General features: G+C 43.4%; 1 protein-coding gene across 2 annotated transcripts in view; it reads left to right on the top strand.

Annotated features, from left to right (window-relative positions):
• The first annotated feature begins 5,996 nt into the window (after positions 1-5,996).
• Positions 5,997-24,100, top strand: part of LOC138672955 (septin-5-like) — a 160,582-nt gene continuing 142,478 nt past the window's right edge. For both annotated transcript variants that reach the window (XM_069761412.1, XM_069761410.1), the window contains exon 1: positions 5,997-6,233. In XM_069761412.1, coding sequence (XP_069617513.1) covers positions 6,231-6,233 — 3 coding nt within the window. In that variant the 5' untranslated portion in view covers positions 5,997-6,230. The remainder of the gene's footprint in view (positions 6,234-24,100) is intronic.

Raw genomic sequence — 24,100 nt, 5'->3', positions numbered from 1 at the left:
TCGTCCCCAATTTGGCTGATATCTCATATTACTCTAAAAAAGAAAGTGATTAACATTTTTAATTTTCTTTTAACATTTATAAAAAAAAACTTTTTTGTAGTCTTTGTAGTGGACTTAAACAAGCGATTGTCGGATTGCTTGTGTACTGCAATACCAGTCCTGTGGAACTCTTCCTGTAATGGCATTGAACTCATAGGCCCTGCAAGCAATTCTTTCTCTTCCTCCAAGACTCCCCTTTGCGGGTCCTTGGCCACTTCAGTTGATGGCCCGGCTTCAGCACGGTCTTCTGCCTTAGAAGAGCAGGGTTACAGCATATTTCGGTGTAACACTCGAGGTACTACTGCGTCATCTGCTCAGGCCTAATGTCGTAGATCGAGTTATTCGGGTGGATCTTGCTCACTACTTGGTAAGGCACCACATCTCAACCCTGATCCAGCTTGTTCCCAAGTTGCTTGACCTGCACTCACATGGTCTCCTGGCTGAAGTTGTCCACCTGACATCAGGGATTGACTTGAATGTTTCACTTACTGAAACTTCTCTTCAACCAACTTGCTTACTGTCTGTAGTCGATATTGTCCAAGCACTTGAACTACTGCCCTGACAGGTGTCTTCTGAAGCTAGTTCGTGATTTCTTGGCCACTTCACCCAAACAGTAGAATATGATGGGTGTAGCCGGTAGTCACATGGACTCGGTTGCTGTAAACCCACACCAACTCGGACACAAATTCAGGCCACCTCATCTTCTTGTTCTCCTCCAGGGTTTGAAATATTTGTAACAGGGTCCAGTTGAAATCTTCCTAGGCCCCGTTCCCTTGTGAATGATACGATGTAGTTCGAGACTTATCGATTTCAAAGATACGATACAGCTCGTCCATCACTCGCCCCTGGAAGCAGGGCCCTTAGTCAGATTTAATTCACTTTGGGCGCCCATAAATGCAGATTAAGTATTAACAGATGGCTCTGGCTGCCGCTTCTTCTATCTGATCCCAAGTAGGGGTCACCATGGCAAACTTGGTGAAGTGATCGGGCATCACCAAGCAGTACCCATAGCCATTGTGTGAAGTTCCAATCATCAAATAGTCAATCATCAGAACCTCGAAGTGCACTGAGGTTTGGATAGCCTGAATGGGAGCTCTCTGTTCCCGGGGTTTATTCAGCTCAAACACCTTCAACCTCTTGTTCCAGTTGAAGTCAGTATACCATTCATTGCAACCCCCTAAAGGTCTTCTCTACACCAAAGTGGTTACCCCTCTCATGAGTTTTAGCTAGCTGTACGACCAGCACTTCTGGGGTCACTACCTGCCAGGTGACATTGACTCCTGAGGAAGTTGAATCCTTCGATACAGATGGCCATCTGTCAGGAAAAGCCTCAACCACTGGCCCAAGATTTTTAGGACACATGGGGGCGAAGAGGTGCTAGCCTCCTGATCTGGCCTTTGCCCCAGAGCAATCCATTTTCTTAAGTTCACCAACTCTGGATCAGCGTATTGCAGGTGAATCCATTCGTCTCTGGAACGACCCAGGATCTGGGTGGGTCTGGACTCTTCTATGGACTCCTGAGTGGTTACTACACCTGTGGTGAACTGCCTGAAATCTGGAATCTTGTCACCTTCAAGCTCTTCCTCTATGCCTTTCTTCAGTCCAGCCTGGGTGACTCAGGACAGTGCATCTGCATAAGTCTTTTGGGCCTTAGACCGATAGGAGATCCTATACGGATATTTGGACATCCTTGCCACCCACTGCTGTTCCAGCACGCTGAGCTTTGCATTCTCTAGGTGGGCCAGTGTGTTTTTGTCCATCCGCACATGTATTTCTGACCCCAACAAGTAGTCATCAAATTTCTCCGTGATGGCCCATACAAGCGCCAGCAACTCCAGTTTGAATGAACTGTAATTGTCTGGATTCTTTTCAATGTCTCTCAGTGACCTACTGGCATGCGCAATCACTCTCTCTCTTCTTCTTGTAACTGAGCCAATACTTACCCCAGCCCATACTGGCTCCCGTTTGTGTACAGTACGAAGGGCTGTGAGAAGTCAGTGTAGGCCCAGACTGGAACATTGGTCATTACCATCTTCAGTGCCTGAAATGCTTCCTCTTTACATTTGCCCCACTGGCTTGGTTGATGCTTTGGCTCCTCCAGCCATCATTCGCAACAGCTCATTGAGTGATACTGCAATCTTGGCAAAGTCTTTCATGAACCTTTGATAGTATCTCGCTAGCCCTAGGAAGGCTCTCAATTCCCTCAGGTTGGCAGGCGTTGGGAATTTTGCACTGCAGCCACCTTCTCTGAGGTGGGGTAAACTCCTGGACTAGACACAGTGTGTCCCAAATACTCAATTTCCCACTTGAATAGGTGACAATTCCAGGGCTTAACTTTTAGTCCGTCTCTTTGAAGCCGCTCTAATACATGCTCTAGCCAGTTAACACTAGAAGTCCCAGAGAGGGGTCATTTAACATTTCTACCTTTGGAACCTTTGGAGCTCGAAATTTCTGGGACTTCTACTGTTAAGGTGATTGCCCAGATATACCAAAGTGGCTTCAAAATTCAAATCTGCCGAGCATCTTTCCATCAAACACTGGAACATTCCTGGTGCGTTTGTCAGGCCGAAAGGCATCCTGTTGAACTCAAACAGACCCATAGGGATAACAAATGCCATCTTCGGGTGATCTGTCAGAGCCACCAGAAGGAGAAATATTAGCTTTTCCAAATGCGGATAGGGATTCGTTGATTCTTGGCAAGGGGTAGGATTCCTGTACAGTGCATGTGTTCAGCCTTTAGGTAGTCTACACAGAACATCAGGGTGCCATCCTTTTCCAAACTAACACGATGGGGGCTACCCAGGTACTCTGGGTTTCACGAATCACACCATTTTACAGCATATGGACAGTTCTTTCACCTCCTGATATATCTGAGGTGGGATCTGCCAATAGTTCTCTAGACTGAGAGCTATAGTCCCTGAAGGGATCTCATGCTGAATAGCCTGGGTGAACCCAAAGTTGTCTTCATGCCATGCAAACACTCCCAAATATCTCTGCAATAACTGTTCACTTTTACCTTCATGACTATCGAGCAACACCACTAAGGTCTACGGCTCACCTCCCACAAGTGTCAGTCCTATAGTGCTAGCTCTGGTGAGATCTTCCAGCATTATGTAAACTTGGGCCACTTCTTGTCAGAGTGTCAAATGTAAACTTGCTCCATTCAAATGTATACAATGCACAGGTACTCGTCCTTGCCACACGGTGGCCAGAGTGCCAATACCGGTATAATGACTACAGTTTGTCCCACCAGTAACATCACAGTAGCTTCAGGCGGTAACACTTTGTCAAGATGCTGGGAAGCAGCGGGTAACTTCTGAATTTAGCTGACTCGCACGAGTTGCTGAAACAAGTGGTGCGGGTCCAGTTATTTTTATCCGGGCCCTAAGCCAAAAACTGTCCCACTTCTTTCAGCACATTCATGCCCAGGGTTACAATGGGTCCTCCTTCTTTTAGCACATTCATGCCCAGGGTTACAATGGGTCCTCCTCCTCTGGACTCCTTGGTCAACACTTTTCCCTTTCAACCCAGATGTTTTTCACACACTCAGACAAACATCCACATGACTCCTGCTACTGGGATAGGTAGTTGATTTGCCCACCACCAGTTAGATGGTGTGTTCTTTTCTAGAACAAGCAACCTTGGGGAAGTGACCCTGGAAATACACTTCTAGCATAGTGGTCACCTGAGACCCTGTGTCCATTAAACAGCAGATTTGGTGCCCATTGAATTTAGCCCAGATAATGGGTCTCTCGGAAACAATATCTTCAGCGTTCTATTTTCCGCCCTCTGAGGCTCGAAACCCAACGGTGTGCTACAGCTTGTAGGAGTGAAGCGGAATGTGTCGGCATCTGCTGTAGGCTGGAACTGAGTTCTGATTGCCCTGCAAAACCTCTTCTAAACATGAGGGAGAGTGGAGTGGGCTGTATGATGGAGTAGGTTTTGTACTTACTTTTACTTCAAGAGTCATAGACGCCAGTATAGTTGAATGCGGCGGCGCTGGCGGGGGGCGAGTCGTCGGCGGCGGGGGGGGGTGAGTCAGGGGGGAGTCAGCACTGGCGAGCGGCCCACGACTGCCACCGGCCCTTCTGGCATTTGCCAGAACTGCCCGATGGCCAGTCCGGCCATGCACACAAACTATTAACATATTACACATACAAAAACACACTTAACCCTTTTCTTGACTCAGTATGTCCATAGAAAAGAAAGCGAATTGGCACATAGCGTCCCGTGCAACAAAATCCTTTCTTGTGGCATCATCATACCAACAGCAGGCAGACAATAACAGTGGAGCAAATACAGACGATGATCGTTTCACGCTTACACTGCGCTTCAACAGGACTCAGCGTCTTCTTCAGCGCACCAACCTTCTTCAGGAGAATCATACTGTGTGGGGAAACTTTGAAGGCATCATACTGTTTTAGGAATGTGGAGCTACTACACTAAAGGATATCAGTGGGGGTCATTATAATGTGGAGTAGAAGCCATCCGTCTATTATACTGTGGATGAAAGGTGGAACTATAAAGGCCATCCCACTCTGTGGGAGAATATGAGGGAATGCATATTATGTAGGAAATCATACTGTGGGCAAGTCACTGTAGAGGCATCATACTGTGAGGGGGTCATTGTAGAAGCTGTTTAATGTGTATGGGGGTTCTGTCGTGGACATCATATTGTGTAAGGGTCTACTATAGTGGCATTATACTGTGTTGCGGCAATGTGGGGATATCATTTTGTTTGGGGACACTATGGCAGCATCACTGTGTTGGGGTACTGTGTGGGCATCATAATGTAAGTGTGGGGGTACTGTGGGGTTCACATTATGTGGCGGAATTCACTGTGGAGTTATAATTCTGTGTGTGGGGGCATCACATTCTATGGAGGCTGTGAAAGTGGTTATTGTAGTAGCTGAGAATATTAATAGGCTTTAGTACAGTCACTTTTATAGTGTATGTGTCCCAATATATAGCCTTCTAACTGATTTGAAACGTTGAGTGGTATGACCTTCTGCAAAAAATATAGCTGTTATTGTGCAGCCAAAATCTGTCGACTGACAGGTTCCCTTTAATAAGAGGAAAATTGCAAAGTTGACTATTTTTTTACAAACATATTGCAATTTTGCCCATTTAGGATCATAAAAGACCTACTTGATGCAAAGCTATTAGCAGTTGCATTACATTATATATTTCTCCCCCAAAGACCTTAGGCTATGTGCACACGAGGTGCAGAATTTTCTGCACAAAATCCACATCTGCTGGCAGAATCCGCAGCCACGGATTTGCCGCGGTTTTTATGCGGATTTTGTGCGGTTTTTATGCGGAATTGCTGCGGATTTTGTGCGGTTTTTGCCTCTGCGGAATTTTAACGTGGAGGGGTGCAGAAACGCTGCAGATCCGCACAAAAGAAGTGACATGCACTTCTTTGAAATCCGCAGCAATTCCGCACTGCTTTTTCCGCACCATCTGCACAGCTTTCTTTCCCCCATAGAATAACATTGTACTGTACATCACAGTGCGGATCTGCAGCGTTTCTGCACGGAAAAATCCGCTGCGGATCCGCAGCAAATCCGCATCGTGTGCACATAGCCTAAGAGGTTTCCTCCCACACTGCAAAGACATACTGATAGGGAATTTACATTGTGAGTCCCAATGGGGACAGTGATGATAATGTCCGTAAATAAATAGATAATCTGGTAGTAAAGCCAATGAAGTGCAGAATTATAATACTAGTGTCATGCTTTTACATCATCTTCATCCTGGATAATTTCCATAAGGCAGTGCGCTGCCTAATCTGAGATATTTCATGAAAGGTAGGAAAAAAATACAGGAGAGAGATGGAAATAAGGAGAGAATGAAACATAGAACCGGGCGGAAAAAATCAGCTGTCAGTGACCCAGAGCCAAGCAATAGACTCAGCAATCTAAGGAGCTACCATCCCTCCCAGCCCCCAGCTAATCAGTCCAAGTAGAGGTATGCATATGCAAGGCAGAGTCTTCCATGGATGCAGAGAATGGGACTAGCACTAACTCACTTTGGTGTTTTGCTAGAATGCCCCTCTGTAAGGTGTAGATCATGCCCAGGGAAGAGGAATCAGGGCACAGGGGGTAGAATATCACACTTGGCACTGTGACGTACTCTGGGATAGGAACTGGAAGGCTGATAGAAGAGAGAGGAGTCTGACACTGCAGCAAATGGTAAGGACATCTTCTGTTATTTCTTCTCTGGCCAGAGCTACAGGGGGAGATTATTATAAAATCCTGGCAGGATTATGTATAATGAGGCCTATTTAGTCTGCATTGAACTGGCAGATTATGTGTTGGTTTGTGTGGAGGTTTCTAGCCCTTATGCAGGGCTGCCAGAGAGCGTATTCTGGGCATGTTAGTGTTATTCATCCTGACACTGATTCTAAGGATTCTGTTAATATAGAAATACATTTAAAGTATTTTCTCATGACTTCGCCGGTACTAACGAGGTTATGGATGTAACGGACATATAGAAAACACAGAACTTTCAGCCTGTACTCAGAGATGCTGCAGAGATCTGCATTTCACTACTGGGTTCAGGTAAAGTCGGTTCTTTGCTGCAAAAAAAAGGAAAAGAAAAAAAAATCTATAAATTGCTTTATTAGTGAATGTATAGTATTATAATGTGGGGTCAACACACATATTTTGTAAAGTATGTTGAATGCATTACTATAAGTATACATGTATGCATATAAAAATGCAGGTATAAGGCAACATGAAAAAGCAAGAACAGCAGCAAAGCAAGAAATCTACATCACCTCCTAGAAAGCAAAATAGTCAGTTACCCTTTTCTAAAATGCATCACAACTTTACAGCTTACTATGTGCAATACAGTTTTGTGCTGCATCCTGGGGAGCATTGCAGCGGGTGCAACCATCCTGCAGAGTTGTAGCAAGGGTTTCCTTCACCCTGATCAAAAGATTCAATTCAGTGCTGGCACCCAGCACCTAGGTCACAGCCTCCTCTACCACTACTAATCATCAGGATAGGTCACAGCCTCCTCTACCACTACTAATCATCAGGATAGGTCACAGCCTCCTCTACCACTACTAATCATCAGGATAGGTCACAGCCTCCCCTATCACTACTAATCATCAGGATAGGTCACAGCCTCCTCTATCACTACTAATCATCAGGATAGGTCACAGCCTCCTCTATCACTACTAATCATCAGGATAGGTCACAGCCTCCTCTACCACTACTAATCATCAGGAGAGGTCACAGCCTCCTCTATCACTACTAATCATCAGGATAGGTCACAGCCTCCTCTATCACTACTAATCATCAGGATAGGTCACAGCCTCCCCTATCACTACTAATCATCAGGAGAGGTCACAGCCTCCTCTATCACTACTAATCATCAGGATAGGTCACAGCCTCCTCTATCACTACTAATCATCAGGATAGGTCACAGCCTCCTCTACCACTACTAATCATCAGGAGAGGTCACAGCCTCCTCTATCACTACTAATCATCAGGATAGGTCACAGCCTCCTCTATCACTACTAATCATCAGGAGAGGTCACAGCCTCCTCTATCACTACTAATCATCAGGATAGGTCACAGCCTCCTCTATCACTACTAATCATCAGGATAGGTCACAGCCTCCTCTATCACTACTAATCATCAGGATAGGTCACAGCCTCCCCTATCACTACTAATCATCAGGATAGGTCACAGCCTCCTCTATCACTACTAATCATCAGGATAGGTCACAGCCTCCCCTATCACTACTAATCATCAGGAGAGGTCACAGCCTCCCCTATCACTACTAATCATCAGGATAGGTCACAGCCTCCTCTATCACTACTAATCATCAGGATAGGTCACAGCCTCCTCTATCACTACTAATCATCAGGATAGGTCACAGCCTCCTCTATCACTACTAATCATCAGGATAGGTCACAGCCTCCCCTATCACTACTAATCATCAGGAGAGGTCACAGCCTCCCCTATCACTACTAATCATCAGGATAGGTCACAGCCTCCCCTATCACTACTAATCATCAGGATAGGTCACAGCCTCCTCTATCACTACTAATCATCAGGATAGGTCACAGCCTCCCCTATCACTACTAATCATCAGGAGAGGTCACAGCCTCCCCTATCACTACTAATCATCAGGATAGGTCACAGCCTCCTCTATCACTACTAATCATCAGGATAGGTCACAGCCTCCCCTATCACTACTAATCATCAGGAGAGGTCACAGCCTCCCCTATCACTACTAATCATCAGGATAGGTCACAGCCTCCCCTATCACTACTAATCATCAGGATAGGTCACAGCCTCCCCTATCACTACTAATCATCAGGATAGGTCACAGCCTCCCCTATCACTACTAATCATCAGGATAGGTCACAGCCTCCTCTATCACTACTAATCATCAGGATAGGTCACAGCCTCCTCTATCACTACTAATCATCAGGATAGGTCACAGCCTCCTCTATCACTACTAATCATCAGGATAGGTCACAGCCTCCCCTATCACTACTAATCATCAGGATAGGTCACAGCCTCCTCTATCACTACTAATCATCAGGATAGGTCACAGCCTCCCCTATCACTACTAATCATCAGGATAGGTCACAGCCTCCCCTATCACTACTAATCATCAGGATAGGTCACAGCCTCCTCTATCACTACTAATCATCAGGATAGGTCACAGCCTCCCCTATCACTACTAATCATCAGGATAGGTCACAGCCTCCCCTATCACTACTAATCATCAGGATAGGTCACAGCCTCCTCTATCACTACTAATCATCAGGATAGGTCACAGCCTCCCCTATCACTACTAATCATCAGGATAGGTCACAGCCTCCTCTACCACTACTAATCATCAGGAGAGGTCACAGCCTCCCCTATCACTACTAATCATCAGGATAGGTCACAGCCTCCCCTATCACTACAAATCATCAGGATAGGTCACAGCCTCCCCTATCACTACTAATCATCAGGATAGGTCACAGCCTCCTCTATCACTACTAATCATCAGGATAGGTCACAGCCTCCCCTATCACTACTAATCATCAGGATAGGTCACAGCCTCCCCTATCACTACTAATCATCAGGATAGGTCACAGCCTCCCCTATCACTACTAATCATCAGGATAGGTCACAGCCTCCCCTATCACTACTAATCATCAGGATAGGTCACAGCCTCCCCTATCACTACTAATCATCAGGATAGGTCACAGCCTCCTCTATCACTACTAATCATCGGAATAGGTCACAGCCTCCCCTATCACTACTAATCATCAGGATAGGTCACAGCCTCCTCTATCACTACTAATCATCAGGATAGGTTACAGCCTCCCCTATCACTACTAATCATCAGGATAGGTCACAGCCTCCCCTATCACTACTAATCATCAGGATAGGTCACAGCCTCCCCTATCACTACTAATCATCAGGATAGGTCACAGCCTCCTCTATCACTAATAATCATCAGGATAGGTCACAGCCTCCTCTATCACTACTAATCATCAGGATAGGTCACAGCCTCCTCTATCACTAATAATCATCAGGAGAGGTCACAGCCTCCCCTATCACTACTAATCATCAGGAGAGGTCACAGCCTCCTCTATCACTACTAATCATCAGGAGAGGTCACAGCCTCCTCTATCACTACTAATCATCAGGATAGGTCACAGCCTCCTCTATCACTACTAATCATCAGGATAGGTTACAGCCTCCTCTATCACTACTAATCATCAGGATAGGTCACAGCCTCACCTATCACTACTAATCATCAGGATAGGTCACAGCCTCCTCTATCACTACTAATCATCAGGATAGGTCACAGCCTCCCCTATCACTACTAATCATCAGGATAGGTCACAGCCTCCTCTATCACTACTAATCATCAGGATAGGTCACAGCCTCCCCTATCACTACTAATCATCAGGATAGGTCACAGCCTCCTCTATCACTACTAATCATCAGGATAGGTTACAGCCTCCTCTATCACTACTAATCATCAGGATAGGTCACAGCCTCCTCTATCACTACTAATCATCAGGATAGGTCACAGCCTCCCCTATCACTACTAATCATCAGGATAGGTCACAGCCTCCTCTATCACTACTAATCATCAGGATAGGTCACAGCCTCCTCTATCACTACTAATCATCAGGATAGGTCACAGCCTCCTCTATCACTACTAATCATCAGGATAGGTCACAGCCTCCCCTATCACTACTAATCATCAGGATAGGTCACAGCCTCCTCTATCACTACTAATCATCAGGATAGGTCACAGCCTCCTCTATCACTACTAATCATCAGGATAGGTTACAGCCTCCTCTATCACTACTAATCATCAGGATAGGTCACAGCCTCACCTATCACTACTAATCATCAGGATAGGTCACAGCCTCCTCTATCACTACTAATCATCAGGATAGGTCACAGCCTCCCCTATCACTACTAATCATCAGGATAGGTCACAGCCTCCTCTATCACTACTAATCATCAGGATAGGTTACAGCCTCCTCTATCACTACTAATCATCAGGATAGGTCACAGCCTCCTCTATCACTACTAATCATCAGGATAGGTCACAGCCTCCCCTATCACTACTAATCATCAGGATAGGTCACAGCCTCCTCTATCACTACTAATCATCAGGATAGGTCACAGCCTCCTCTATCACTACTAATCATCAGGATAGGTTACAGCCTCCTCTATCACTACTAATCATCAGGATAGGTCACAGCCTCACCTATCACTACTAATCATCAGGATAGGTCACAGCCTCCTCTATCACTACTAATCATCAGGATAGGTCACAGCCTCCCCTATCACTACTAATCATCAGGATAGGTCACAGCCTCCCCTATCACTACTAATCATCAGGATAGGTTACAGCCTCCTCTATCACTACTAATCATCAGGATAGGTCACAGCCTCCCCTATCACTACTTATCATCAGGATAGGTCACAGCCTCCCCTATCACTACTTATCATCAGGATAGGTCACAGCCTCCTCTATCACTACTAATCATCAGGATAGGTCACAGCCTCCCCTATCACTACTTATCATCAGGATAGGTCACAGCCTCCTCTATCACTACTAATCATCAGGATAGGTTACAGCCTCCTCTATCACTACTAATCATCAGGATAGGTTACAGCCTCCTCTATCACTACTAATCATCAGGACAGGTCACAGCCTCCTCTATCACTACTAATCATCAGGAGAGGTCACAGCCTCCTCTATCACTACTAATCATCAGGACAGGTCACAGCCTCCCCTATCACTACTAATCATCAGGATAGGTTACAGCCTCCTCTATCACTACTAATCATCAGGATAGGTCACAGCCTCCTCTATCACTACTAATCATCAGGATAGGTCACAGCCTCCTCTATCACTACTAATCATCAGGATAGGTTACAGCCTCCTCTATCACTACTAATCATCAGGATAGGTCACAGCCTCCTCTATCACTACTAATCATCAGGATAGGTCACAGCCTCCTCTATCACTACTAATCATCAGGATAGGTTACAGCCTCCTCTATCACTACTAATCATCAGGATAGGTCACAGCCTCCTCTATCACTACTAATCATCAGGATAGGTCACAGCCTCCTCTATCACTACTAATCATCAGGATAGGTTACAGCCTCCTCTATCACTACTAATCATCAGGATAGGTCACAGCCTCCTCTATCACTACTAATCATCAGGATAGGTCACAGCCTCCTCTATCACTACTAATCATCAGGATAGGTTACAGCCTCCTCTATCACTACTAATCATCAGGAGAGGTCACAGCCTCCCCTATCACTACTAATCATCAGGAGAGGTCACAGCCTCCCCTATCACTACTAATCATCAGGATAGGTCACAGCCTCCCCTATCACTACTAATCATCAGGATAGGTCACAGCCTCCCCTATCACTACTAATCATCAGGATAGGTCATAGCCTCCCCTATCACTACTAATCATCAGGATAGGTTACAGCCTCCTCTATCACTACTAATCATCAGGATAGGTCACAGCCTCCCCTATCACTACTAATCATCAGGATAGGTTACAGCCTCCTCTATCACTACTAATCATCAGGATAGGTCACAGCCTCCCCTATCACTACTTATCATCAGGATAGGTCACAGCCTCCCCTATCACTACTTATCATCAGGATAGGTCACAGCCTCCTCTATCACTACTTATCATCAGGATAGGTCACAGCCTCCTCTATCACTACTTATCATCAGGATAGGTCACAGCCTCCCCTATCACTACTAATCATCAGGATAGGTTACAGCCTCCTCTATCACTACTAATCATCAGGATAGGTCACAGCCTCCCCTATCACTACTTATCATCAGGATAGGTCACAGCCTCCCCTATCACTACTTATCATCAGGATAGGTCACAGCCTCCTCTATCACTACTTATCATCAGGATAGGTCACAGCCTCCCCTATCACTACTTATCATCAGGATAGGTCACAGCCTCCCCTATCACTACTTATCATCAGGATAGGTCACAGCCTCCCCTATCACTACTTATCATCAGGATAGGTCACAGCCTCCTCTATCACTACTAATCATCAGGATAGGTCACAGCCTCCCCTATCACTACTAATCATCAGGATAGGTCACAGCCTCCCCTATCACTACTTATCATCAGGATAGGTCACAGCCTCACCTATCACTACTAATCATCAGGATAGGTCACAGCCTCCTCTATCACTACTAATCATCAGGATAGGTCACAGCCTCACCTATCACTACTAATCATCAGGATAGGTCACAGCCTCCCCTATCACTACTAATCATCAGGATAGGTCACAGCCTCACCTATCACTACTAATCATCAGGATAGGTTACAGCCTCCTCTATCACTACTAATCATCAGGACAGGTCACAGCCTCCTCTATCACTACTAATCATCAGGATAGGTCACAGCCTCCTCTACCACTACTAATCATCAGGAGAGGTCACAGCCTCCCCTATCACTACTAATCATCAGGAGAGGTCACAGCCTCCTCTATCACTACTAATCATCAGGACAGGTCACAGCCTCCCCTATCACTACTAATCATCAGGATAGGTTACAGCCTCCTCTATCACTACTAATCATCAGGATAGGTCACAGCCTCCTCTATCACTACTAATCATCAGGATAGGTTACAGCCTCCTCTATCACTACTAATCATCAGGATAGGTCACAGCCTCCTCTATCACTACTAATCATCAGGATAGGTTACAGCCTCCTCTATCACTACTAATCATCAGGAGAGGTCACAGCCTCCCCTATCACTACTAATCATCAGGAGAGGTCACAGCCTCCCCTATCACTACTAATCATCAGGAGAGGTCACAGCCTCCCCTATCACTACTAATCATCAGGACAGGTCACAGCCTCCTTATCCTGATGAATATGTAGAATGGTCTTATATAGGTACTGATCATCTCTTTTAGGCCACGTTCACACAGCAGTGTTTGGTCAGTATTTCACATCAGTATTTAAAAGCCAAAATCAGAAGTGGAACAGAGGAAAAGTATATTAGAAACACGTCACCACTTCTGCATTTTTGATCCAGTCCTGGTTTTGGCTTGCAAATACTGATATGAAATACTGACCAAAATACGGCCATGTGAATGTAGCTTAACAGTGTCTTTCGGCTCTCTTTTGGAACAAGTCCTTTTTGATGAATCAACAACCACTGATAAATTAACATTTTTAGAAAAAGAGAGGTTCTGCAGCAACTGCAGCATGTATTGTAGAGTTTTATGGTCAGCTGCTAAGAAGCAACAACATGACAAGGGTATTGCAGATGATCCTGGCTGTATAAATCAAATCCATGCCAAGTGTCTATAGAAACTTGTGGCCACAGCAACCTTTATTACTTATACATGGTATAATTAGCTGAAATCCATTATCAATTAACTCATTGATACAACATTGTCAATTGAAGAGGTTGTGAATGGTACCAACCTGCAGCACCTGATTTCAAATACCCCAGCAGCAATGCACTGACTCTGGGAGCTGATAACATTATCAGGGTGCTGCTGTAGGAACAATAAACAGGTTTTATCTACTACAGGGGTGTCAAACTGCATTCCTCGAGGGATGCAAACAGGTCATGTTTTCAGGATTTCCTTGTACTGCACAGGTGATAATTTAATCACCAACTCATTATTTGTGTAGGTGATTAAATTATCATCTGTGCAGTACAAGGAAATCCTGAAAACATGACCTGTTTGCAGCCCTCGAGGAATGCAGTGTGACACCCCTGATCTACTATATAATTGTCTAAGGGTCACTTCCGTCTGTCTGTCTGTCCTTCTGTCACAGATATTCATTGGTCGCGGCCTCTGTCTGTCATGGAATCCAAGTCGCTGATTGGTCTTGCCAGCTGCCTGTCATGGCTGCCGCTACCAATCAGCGACGGCCACAGTCCGATTAGTCCCTCCCCTCATGACTTCGCCTGTACTAATGATGACCGCGGCGTCATCACAGGTCCTGCGCGCCTGTGCGAGAAGGACCTGCCATGACATCACGGTCATGTGACCGCGACGTCATCACAGGTCCTGCGCGCCTGCGCGAGAAGGACCTACCATGATGTCACGGTCATGTGACTGAACTACAAGGGGCCCTCGGAAGGTGAGTATATGTTTATTTTTCATTTTTTTAACCTGTGCAATATACTACGTGGCTGGGCAATATACTACGTGGCTCTGTGCTGTATACTACGTGGCTCTGTGCTGTATACTACGTCACTGGGCAATATACTATGTGACTGGGCAATATACTATGTGACTGGGCAATATACTATGTGACTGGGCAATCTACTACCTGCCTGGGCAATCTACTACGTGACTGGGCAATATACTACGTGGCTGGGCAATATACTATGTGACTGGGCAATATACTATGTGGCTGGGCAATATACTACGTGGTTGGGCAATATACTACGTGGCTGGGCAATATACTACGTGGGCTGTGCAATATACTACGTGGCTGGGCAATATACTACGTGACTGGGCAATATACTACGTGGCTGGGCAATATACTACGTGGGCTGTGCAATATACTACATGGTCTGTGCAATATACTCCGTGGCTGGGCAATATACTCCGTGGCTGGGCAATATACTACGTGACTGGGCAATATACTACGTGGCTGGGCAATATACTACGTGGGCTGTGCAATATACTACATGGTCTGTGCAATATACTACGTGACTGGGCAATATACCACATGACTGGGCAATATACTACGTGGCTGGGCAATATACTACGTGACTGGGCAATATACTACGTGGCTGGGCAATATAATACGTGGGCTATGCAATATACTACGTGGACATGCATATTCTAGAATACCCGATGCGTTAGAATCGGGCCACCATCTAGTTAAACATAAGAGTGGTTGAGTGTCCTATTAACAAGTCCTGGGATCCAGCTGGAATGTAAGCTTCTTTGGCCCATCCTTTAATTTAAAAATGGGTTATAAACTCCCATGAGGTTGTTATGACACTTGAGCCCTGTGCCCAATGAGCACAGATGTCCCTGTCCCCACCTTTTGTCGAATTGAACATGAAGAGGAAATCCGGGCTGCAGCTGATCTCTGATTTCCTCTTCATGTTCAATTCAACAGAAGGCGGGGACAGTGACGATAGCGCTGATTGGGCGCCAGGCACCACATGTCACAACAATAGCACTGAAGCCCCTGGCAGAGTGAGTGCTGACACTACGGGAATGGCGCCAGCATGAGAGGTGAGTATAACCTTTTTAATTTTATCAGTGCCAAGCATGAAGTATGAGAAGGGATTGTCCAAGTAGTAGACAACTTATTTAAGCTTCTATGGAAACAGGAACACATGGGCTACTTGCACAGTGAACAAGTCTGTATGATCATGTTTACACACCACCAAGAAACCTGAAGACACAAAAGAGAATAGTAAAACCAAAAACACTCAGTTTGAAAAAATGTTGCAGTAATCCGCAAGTGCTAGTAAAAGATGTAAAAAACAGGGTATTTGGTTGATACGTTTTTTGCAAAAAATGTATACTAAGCTGCTCTACCAATCTTCACGGTATACCCTTATCAGAGCAGTCCTAACTAATGTATGCAATCCCTATCTGATGTATTTAAAAACCTGATCATCTGTATATAACCTGTGTGAACAGGGTTCAGAGAGGAAAAATCCATGTGTGCATACAGGGTAGAACAGCTTTTGTGCAGATAGCCCAAGAGGAGTGGTGGAACTCCCCAGTCTTGTAGACACAAGAGAACAATTATGGAAACAGGAACACATGGGCTACTTGCACAGTGAACAAGTCTGTATGATCATGTTCACACACCACCAAGAAACCTGAAGACACAAAAGAGAATAGTAAAACCAAAAACACTCAGTTTGAAAAAATGTTGCAGTAATCCGCAAGTGCTAGTAAAAGATGTAAAAAACAGGGTATTTGGTTGATACGTTTTTTGCAAAAAATGTATACTAAGCTGCTCTACCAATCTTCACGGTATACCCTTATCAGAGCAGTCCTAACTAATGTATGCAATCCCTATCTGATGTATTTAAAAACCTGATCATCTGTATATAACCTGTGTGAACAGGGTTCAGAGAGGAAAAATCCATGTGTGCATACAGGGTAGAACAGCTTTTGTGCAGATAGCCCAAGAGGAGTGGTGGAACTCCCCAGTCTTGTAGACACAAGAGAACAATTATGGAAACAGGAACACATGGGCTACTTGCACAGTGAACAAGTCTGTATGATCATGTTCACACACCACCAAGAAACCTGAAGACACAAAAGAGAATAGTAAAACCAAAAACACTCAGTTTGAAAAAATGTTGCAGTAATCCGCAAGTGCTAGTAAAAGATGTAAAAAACAGGGTATTTGGTTGATACGTTTTTTGCAAAAAATGTATACTAAGCTGCTCTACCAATCTTCACGGTATACCCTTATCAGAGCAGTCCTAACTAATGTATGCAATCCCTATCTGATGTATTTAAAAACCTGATCATCTGTATATAACCTGTGTGAACAGGGTTCAGAGAGGAAAAATCCATGTGTGCATACAGGGTAGAACAGCTTTTGTGCAGATAGCCCAAGAGGAGTGGTGGAACTCCCCAGTCTTGTAGACACAAGAGAACAATTATGGAAACAGGAACACATGGGCTACTTGCACAGTGAACAAGTCTGTATGATCATGTTCACACACCACCAAGAAACCTGAAGACACAAAAGAGAATAGTAAAACCAAAAACACTCAGTTTGAAAAAATGTTGCAGTAATCCGCAAGTGCTAGTAAAAGATGTAAAAAACAGGGTATTTGGTTGATACGTTTTTTGCAAAAAATGTATACTAAGCTGCTCTACCAATCTTCACGGTATACCCTTATCAGAGCAGTCCTAACTAATGTATGCAATCCCTATCTGATGTATTTAAAAACCTGATCATCTGTATATAACCTGTGTGAACAGGGTTCAGAGAGGAAAAATCCATGTGTGCATACAGGGTAGAACAGCTTTTGTGCAGATAGCCCAAGAGGAGTGGTGGAACTCCCCAGTCTTGTAGACACAAGAGAACAATTATGGAAACAGGAACACATGGGCTACTTGCACAGTGAACAAGTCTGTATGATCATGTTCACACACCACCAAGAAACCTGAAGACACAAAAGAGAATAGTAAAACCAAAAACACTCAGTTTGAAAAAATGTTGCAGTAATCCGCAAGTGCTAGTAAAAGATGTAAAAAACAGGGTATTTGGTTGATACGTTTTTTGCAAAAAATGTATACTAAGCTGCTCTACCAATCTTCACGGTATACCCTTATCAGAGCAGTCCTAACTAATGTATGCAATCCCTATCTGATGTATTTAAAAACCTGATCATCTGTATATAACCTGTGTGAACAGGGTTCAGAGAGGAAAAATCCATGTGTGCATACAGGGTAGAACAGCTTTTGTGCAGATAGCCCAAGAGGAGTGGTGGAACTCCCCAGTCTTGTAGACACAAGAGAACAATTATGGAAACAGGAACACATGGGCTACTTGCACAGTGAACAAGTCTGTATGATCATGTTCACACACCACCAAGAAACCTGAAGACACAAAAGAGAATAGTAAAACCAAAAACACTCAGTTTGAAAAAATGTTGCAGTAATCCGCAAGTGCTAGTAAAAGATGTAAAAAACAGGGTATTTGGTTGATACGTTTTTTGCAAAAAATGTATACTAAGCTGCTCTACCAATCTTCACGGTATACCCTTATCAGAGCAGTCCTAACTAATGTATGCAATCCCTATCTGATGTATTTAAAAACCTGATCATCTGTATATAACCTGTGTGAACAGGGTTCAGAGAGGAAAAATCCATGTGTGCATACAGGGTAGAACAGCTTTTGTGCAGATAGCCCAAGAGGAGTGGTGGAACTCCCCAGTCTTGTAGACACAAGAGAACAATTATGGAAACAGGAACACATGGGCTACTTGCACAGTGAACAAGTCTGTATGATCATGTTCACACACCACCAAGAAACCTGAAGACACAAAAGAGAATAGTAAAACCAAAAACACTCAGTTTGAAAAAATGTTGCAGTAATCCGCAAGTGCTAGTAAAAGATGTAAAAAACAGGGTATTTGGTTGATACGTTTTTTGCAAAAAATGTATACTAAGCTGCTCTACCAATCTTCACGGTATACCCTTATCAGAGCAGTCCTAACTAATGTATGCAATCCCTATCTTATGTATTTAAAAACCTGATCATCTGTATATAACCTGTGTGAACAGGGTTCAGAGAGGAAAAATCCATGTGTGCATACAGGGTAGAACAGCTTTTGTGCAGATAGCCCAAGAGGAGCAGGTTTTTAAATACATCAGATAGGGATTGCATACATTAGTTAGGACTGCTCTGATAAGGGTATACCGTGAAGATTGGTAGAGCAGCTTAGTATACATTTTTTGCAAAAAACGTATCAACCAAATACCCTGTTTTTTACATCTTTTACTAGCACTTGCGGATTACTGCAACATTTTTTCAAACTGAGTGTTTTTGGTTTTACTATTCTCTTTTGTGTCTTCTTATTTAAGCTTCTAATTGCCTATCATCTACAAACCCTGTCATGTCCAGGTCTACATGACACCGTTTTAAAAACTACACCCCTCAAAGTGCTCAAAACATCATTAAAGACATTCATTAACCTTTTAGGTGCTTCACAGGAATTAAAGCAATATGAAAGGGAAAAATTAACATTTTGATTTTTCATCCAAAAATGTTGCTTTAGCCCCAAATTTTTCATTATACAATTTGTTGTTCAATTTCTTCTGAGTACACCAATCCCTCATTTGTGGTGGAAAACGACTGTTTGGCTGCACAGCAAGGCTCAGAACAGATGGAGCACTATTTGACTTTTTGAGCACAAAAACGCATGTTGTGTTTGCAGAGCTGCTGATGTGCCTAAACAGTGGCACATCAAAAGTGAGCCCAATTTTGGAGCTACACCCTCTAAGAACTTATCTAGAGGTGTGCTGAGCACCTTGAACCCACAGGTGCTTCACAGAATTTTATAACGTTGAGCTGTGAAAATGAAAAAATCTCAAATTTTCAACAAAAATGTGTCTTTAACCCCAAAATTTCTTTTTCACAAGAGTAACAGTAGAAAATGGACTGTATAATATGTTGTGCAATTTCTCCTGAGTACACCAATACCCTATATGTGATGGAAAACTACTTTTAGGGGGCACGGCAGGTCACAAAAGGGAAGGAGCACCAATTGAATTCTGGAGCTCACTTTTGGCTGAAATATAGTGCGGATGCCATGTACATTTGAAGAGCCCCTGACAAGCCAAAAATAGGGAAAAAAAACAAGTAATTTATCTAAGAGTGTACCGAGCATTTTCAATCCTCAGACGATTCACGCAATTGAATAACATTAAATGGAAAATTACCATTTTTTTCCACTAAAATGTTGCTTTGGCCCTAAGTTTTTAATTTCAAAAGGAATAAAAGAAAAAAAATAATTGTTGAATTTGTTACCCAATTTCTCCTGAGTATGCCAATACTCCAAATATGGTCAAAAACTGCTTTTGAGGCACAGTGCAACGCTCAGATGGGAAGGGGCGCCATACTGGTGTTCAGATTTTCTTGAAATGGTTAGAGAGTGCTAAGTCACCATTGGACAGTAAAGGAAGAATAATTAAATTTTTACCACTAAAATGTTGTTTTAGCCCTAAGTCTTTAATTTTCATAAGGGCTACAAAAATGGACTTTAGAGTTTTCTGTGCAATTCTCCTGTGTGCACCAATACCCTACATGTAATTGAGCAATACTTTTTAGGCACGGTGGAAAGCTCTGAAGGGAAGAAGCGCCATATTGTAGTGCAAATTTTGCTGTTATTGTTTGTGGGTGCCATAGCCCAATGGCAGATCCCCTGAGGTGCCAGGACAGGTAAAAAAAACCCCAAGGGATAATAAAAGTGTATATTCACGCTTAGACCTCAAGTTCTAGTGGGATAAGGTGTACCTTATGGGAACCCTATTAGCAGCAAAAAAAAGGATGTTAGAGCAAGAAAGCAGGATGAGAAACAGTATGGGCTGTTGATTAGCGCCACTGTGTATAACTATATAAAAAAAAACATAAGTGACCCATTTTGAAAACTACACCTCTAAATTAATTCATCTAAGAGCCCAGTAATCATACTGACACCATGTACGGTATGTGTCACATAATTTTATACCATTGGAAAGAAAACAGAATTACATTTTTACCACAAAACTTTTGTTTTAGCCTGAGAGTTTACATTTTCACACGGGGAAATGGGTAAAAATGGCACCAATATATGTCACACAATTTTTGCTGAATGTGTCAATACTCCATATGTGTCTGTACAGTATACTTAGCCACAAGGCGAGACTTGGGAGGGTCGAAGTACTATTTTGACTCTTGGAGAACAAAGCCCCTCAGTGCCAGACAAGCAGAATATTCCCTCACGTGACCTCATTTTGGAAATTACACCCTTCTGGGAATTTATATACAGGCGTAGTGACGATTTTTACTCCATGAGTGTTCTCCAGAAACAAACAACTGTGGATGTTGCCAAGTGAAAATTGCAAATCTGCCAGTGTAGTGCCCAGTACATTATAGTTCCCTGAACATTGTAGTGACCATACATTATGCCCAACTCGTGCTTCTGGAGACACGCACCCGTAAATTAAGCGGGCTTTCATCGCTACAGAAACACCAAACGTGGACTCTAAATGTGATTTAGGCACACTATGGAGCTCAGAAGGGAGAGGGGCATTTGAATCTGGGAACGCAGAATTCTCTGGATTTCTTTTGGGGGTTGAGCAGCCATAGTGCTTTTCCAGAGCCTTTGTGATACTCGTAACATTGAAGCCCCCTATATTTTCATTGACAAATGAAGTGGGGATTTACTTTTTTTGTGGATTAAGTCGAAGTTTATATTGGGAGCATTTTACATAACATTTTGGATCATATTTATCCTGTGCTATACGCTAAGCACTTACATCGGGGTTTCCATCTTAATCTCCAAATAACGTGTTTCAGATGAATCCCCTGAGAAATCTATTCACTATAATGAGGCACCATAGTTACTCTGGACTCCGTCTGGCCTCTGTTCAATGGTGTCCTTCTTTTCAGAGGTGTACAAAACTGTGGCCAACCGCGCTTTTATGCACACTTTAAAAGACTGACCCCGCTGGATCACAGGCCAGACGGCGTCCACAGTGTTTTCATTTTCCTCAGTATAGGGAATCTTCCATCATAATAACAAACAGAAAAGTCATCTCACCTGTATCTAGACTCTTCCACGTCTATTCCTGCATGGAATGGGTAGAGCAACCAGTTCAATAGGAGAAGGAAAAAGTACTCCAGAGGGAAACAAATATCTGTCATAAAATATCACATATTTATTTGTCCAAAAAATATAAAAAAGGAATTATATGATATACCACTACATCATTTTACAGCATCATGTGCATAGAATAGCGTTTAGAGTGACGGGACGAGTTGACGTTTTTATTGATACCATTTTCAGAACATGACATTTTTTTGATTGCTTTCAATTCCGATTTTTAGGAGGCATGTCGTCGCCTCGTATTCTGGGATGTTCTGAGACGTGTCTGTTCCAAATTAAATAGTAAAATCTAAGTACATGTACAGAGAGAGAGAACTACACTGACACTCTTAGTATCAGAATGTAACTCCTTTATTCAATAATTATTATTATTATTATACATTTTTATAGCGCTATTTATTCCATGGCGCTTTACATGTGAACGGGACAAATATAGACAAGTACAATAAGCATGAGTAAAACAAGGCACACACAAGTACAGGAGGAGATAGGACCCTGCCCACGAGGGCTCACAGTCTACAGGGGATGGGTGAGTATACACTAGGAGAGGGTAGAGCTGGTCATGCGGCGGTTCAGTAGACTGGGGATCACTGCAGGTTGTAGGCTTGTCAAAAGAGGTGGGTCTTCAGGTTCCTTTTGAAGGTTTCCAAGGTAGGTGAGAGCCTGATGTGCTGGGGTAGAGAGTTCCAGAGTATGGGGGAGGCACCGGAGAAGTCTTGGATGCGGTTGTGGGAGGAAGAGATGAGGAGTAGAGAAGGAGATCATGAGACGATCGAAGGTTGCGTGTAGGTAGGTACCGGAAGACCATGTCACAGATGTATGGAGGAATTAAACACCACAGGATCTAATACTTAATAATACAACTCTAGATTCATTATAACACCGTCACCCCTATTGCATATTAATTCAATGAGGTAGAGAGTTTTTTCAAAATATCAATATTTTATTTATACAAAAAAATAGGTTTATACAAGATCAGAGTACCACAAACCAAACAGGTTAAGGGAATTATAACCAGGTCTGTTAACAAGTAACATTTACACCATAACATCACATAAATGTGCAAGCTGCTATAACGGATACCAAATACATCCTAATTGTATTATATCTATTCATGCAAAAAATTGCTATATAAGATTCTAAACTATACAATGGTATCTGGTCCTCCAAGCAGGGAGCACGTAACGACTGACTAGGGCAACCTCATATATAGGGCACTGATTTATCCTGGATAGTCATTAGGGCTGGTATGAGATCTACTCAATATCGGCAAGTGCCATACACAACAGTCCTACCAGGAGCAAAAGATAGTATATATATTTAACCCTGAATTTGGGAGGCCCATGTCAGAGACAACTTACTTAGAGTTCGGAGCCTGGTATCCCCACCTGTCGCCCCGACGTGCGTTTCGCTGTTTCTCTTCTTCAGGAGGCGTGGCTAAACGCTGAACTCATATCCGTATTTATACGGGGACTGACCAATAGAAACAAGCAGTGTCATTGACGTCAGCCAATTCTCGGCACATGCGTCGGCACACTCCCGCCCCATATGGATACTTCCTCCTGCGCTCCTGAAACGCAAGCAATCCACCGCTGCCTAGCAGCGGGGGACGCTCGCGCGTCACATGAGCGTATTGGGAAGACCCGGGCATAGGAGTGTCTGAGCATGCGCACTGGCTGAAAAAATGTCCGAGACCAAGGAAATACTAAGCTTGCATAGCCGCAACTAGGTAATCAGCAGCCGCCATATCATATATCATAAACAGTATATGAACACTTTAAATATAAGTGATTAACCGGACATAAAAAAAGACTGAGAGGGATAAGTAAAATGAAGAAAGGTAGGATATCACCGGACCCATTAGTGAGCTATCAGTTATAAATACAAAAAAATCAAAAAGAGGGGGAAAAAGCGCATACTAGAAAGGTCTTAATAAAGATCTTTTTGTTTTTATATAAAGGATCTCATAACTAAATATAGTGACAACCCTATTATCAATAAAAATGGAATCACTAAGTGCCACATATCTATACCGATATAATAAGTGTCCTCCTAACCCATAAAACCATAAATATAGATAAATATACATAAAACCATACTGAAGTTGTTATAACATAAATCATGTTGTTATAAATAACAAAGAAAAAAGTGAATGTGTGATGTGTGTAATGTAATAAAGAA

The sequence above is a fragment of the Ranitomeya imitator genome, chromosome 3 (genome assembly GCF_032444005.1).
Source record: "Ranitomeya imitator isolate aRanImi1 chromosome 3, aRanImi1.pri, whole genome shotgun sequence".
Classification (NCBI taxonomy): Eukaryota; Metazoa; Chordata; class Amphibia; order Anura; family Dendrobatidae; genus Ranitomeya; species Ranitomeya imitator.
This window is presented reverse-complemented; position numbering and strand designations above follow the sequence as displayed.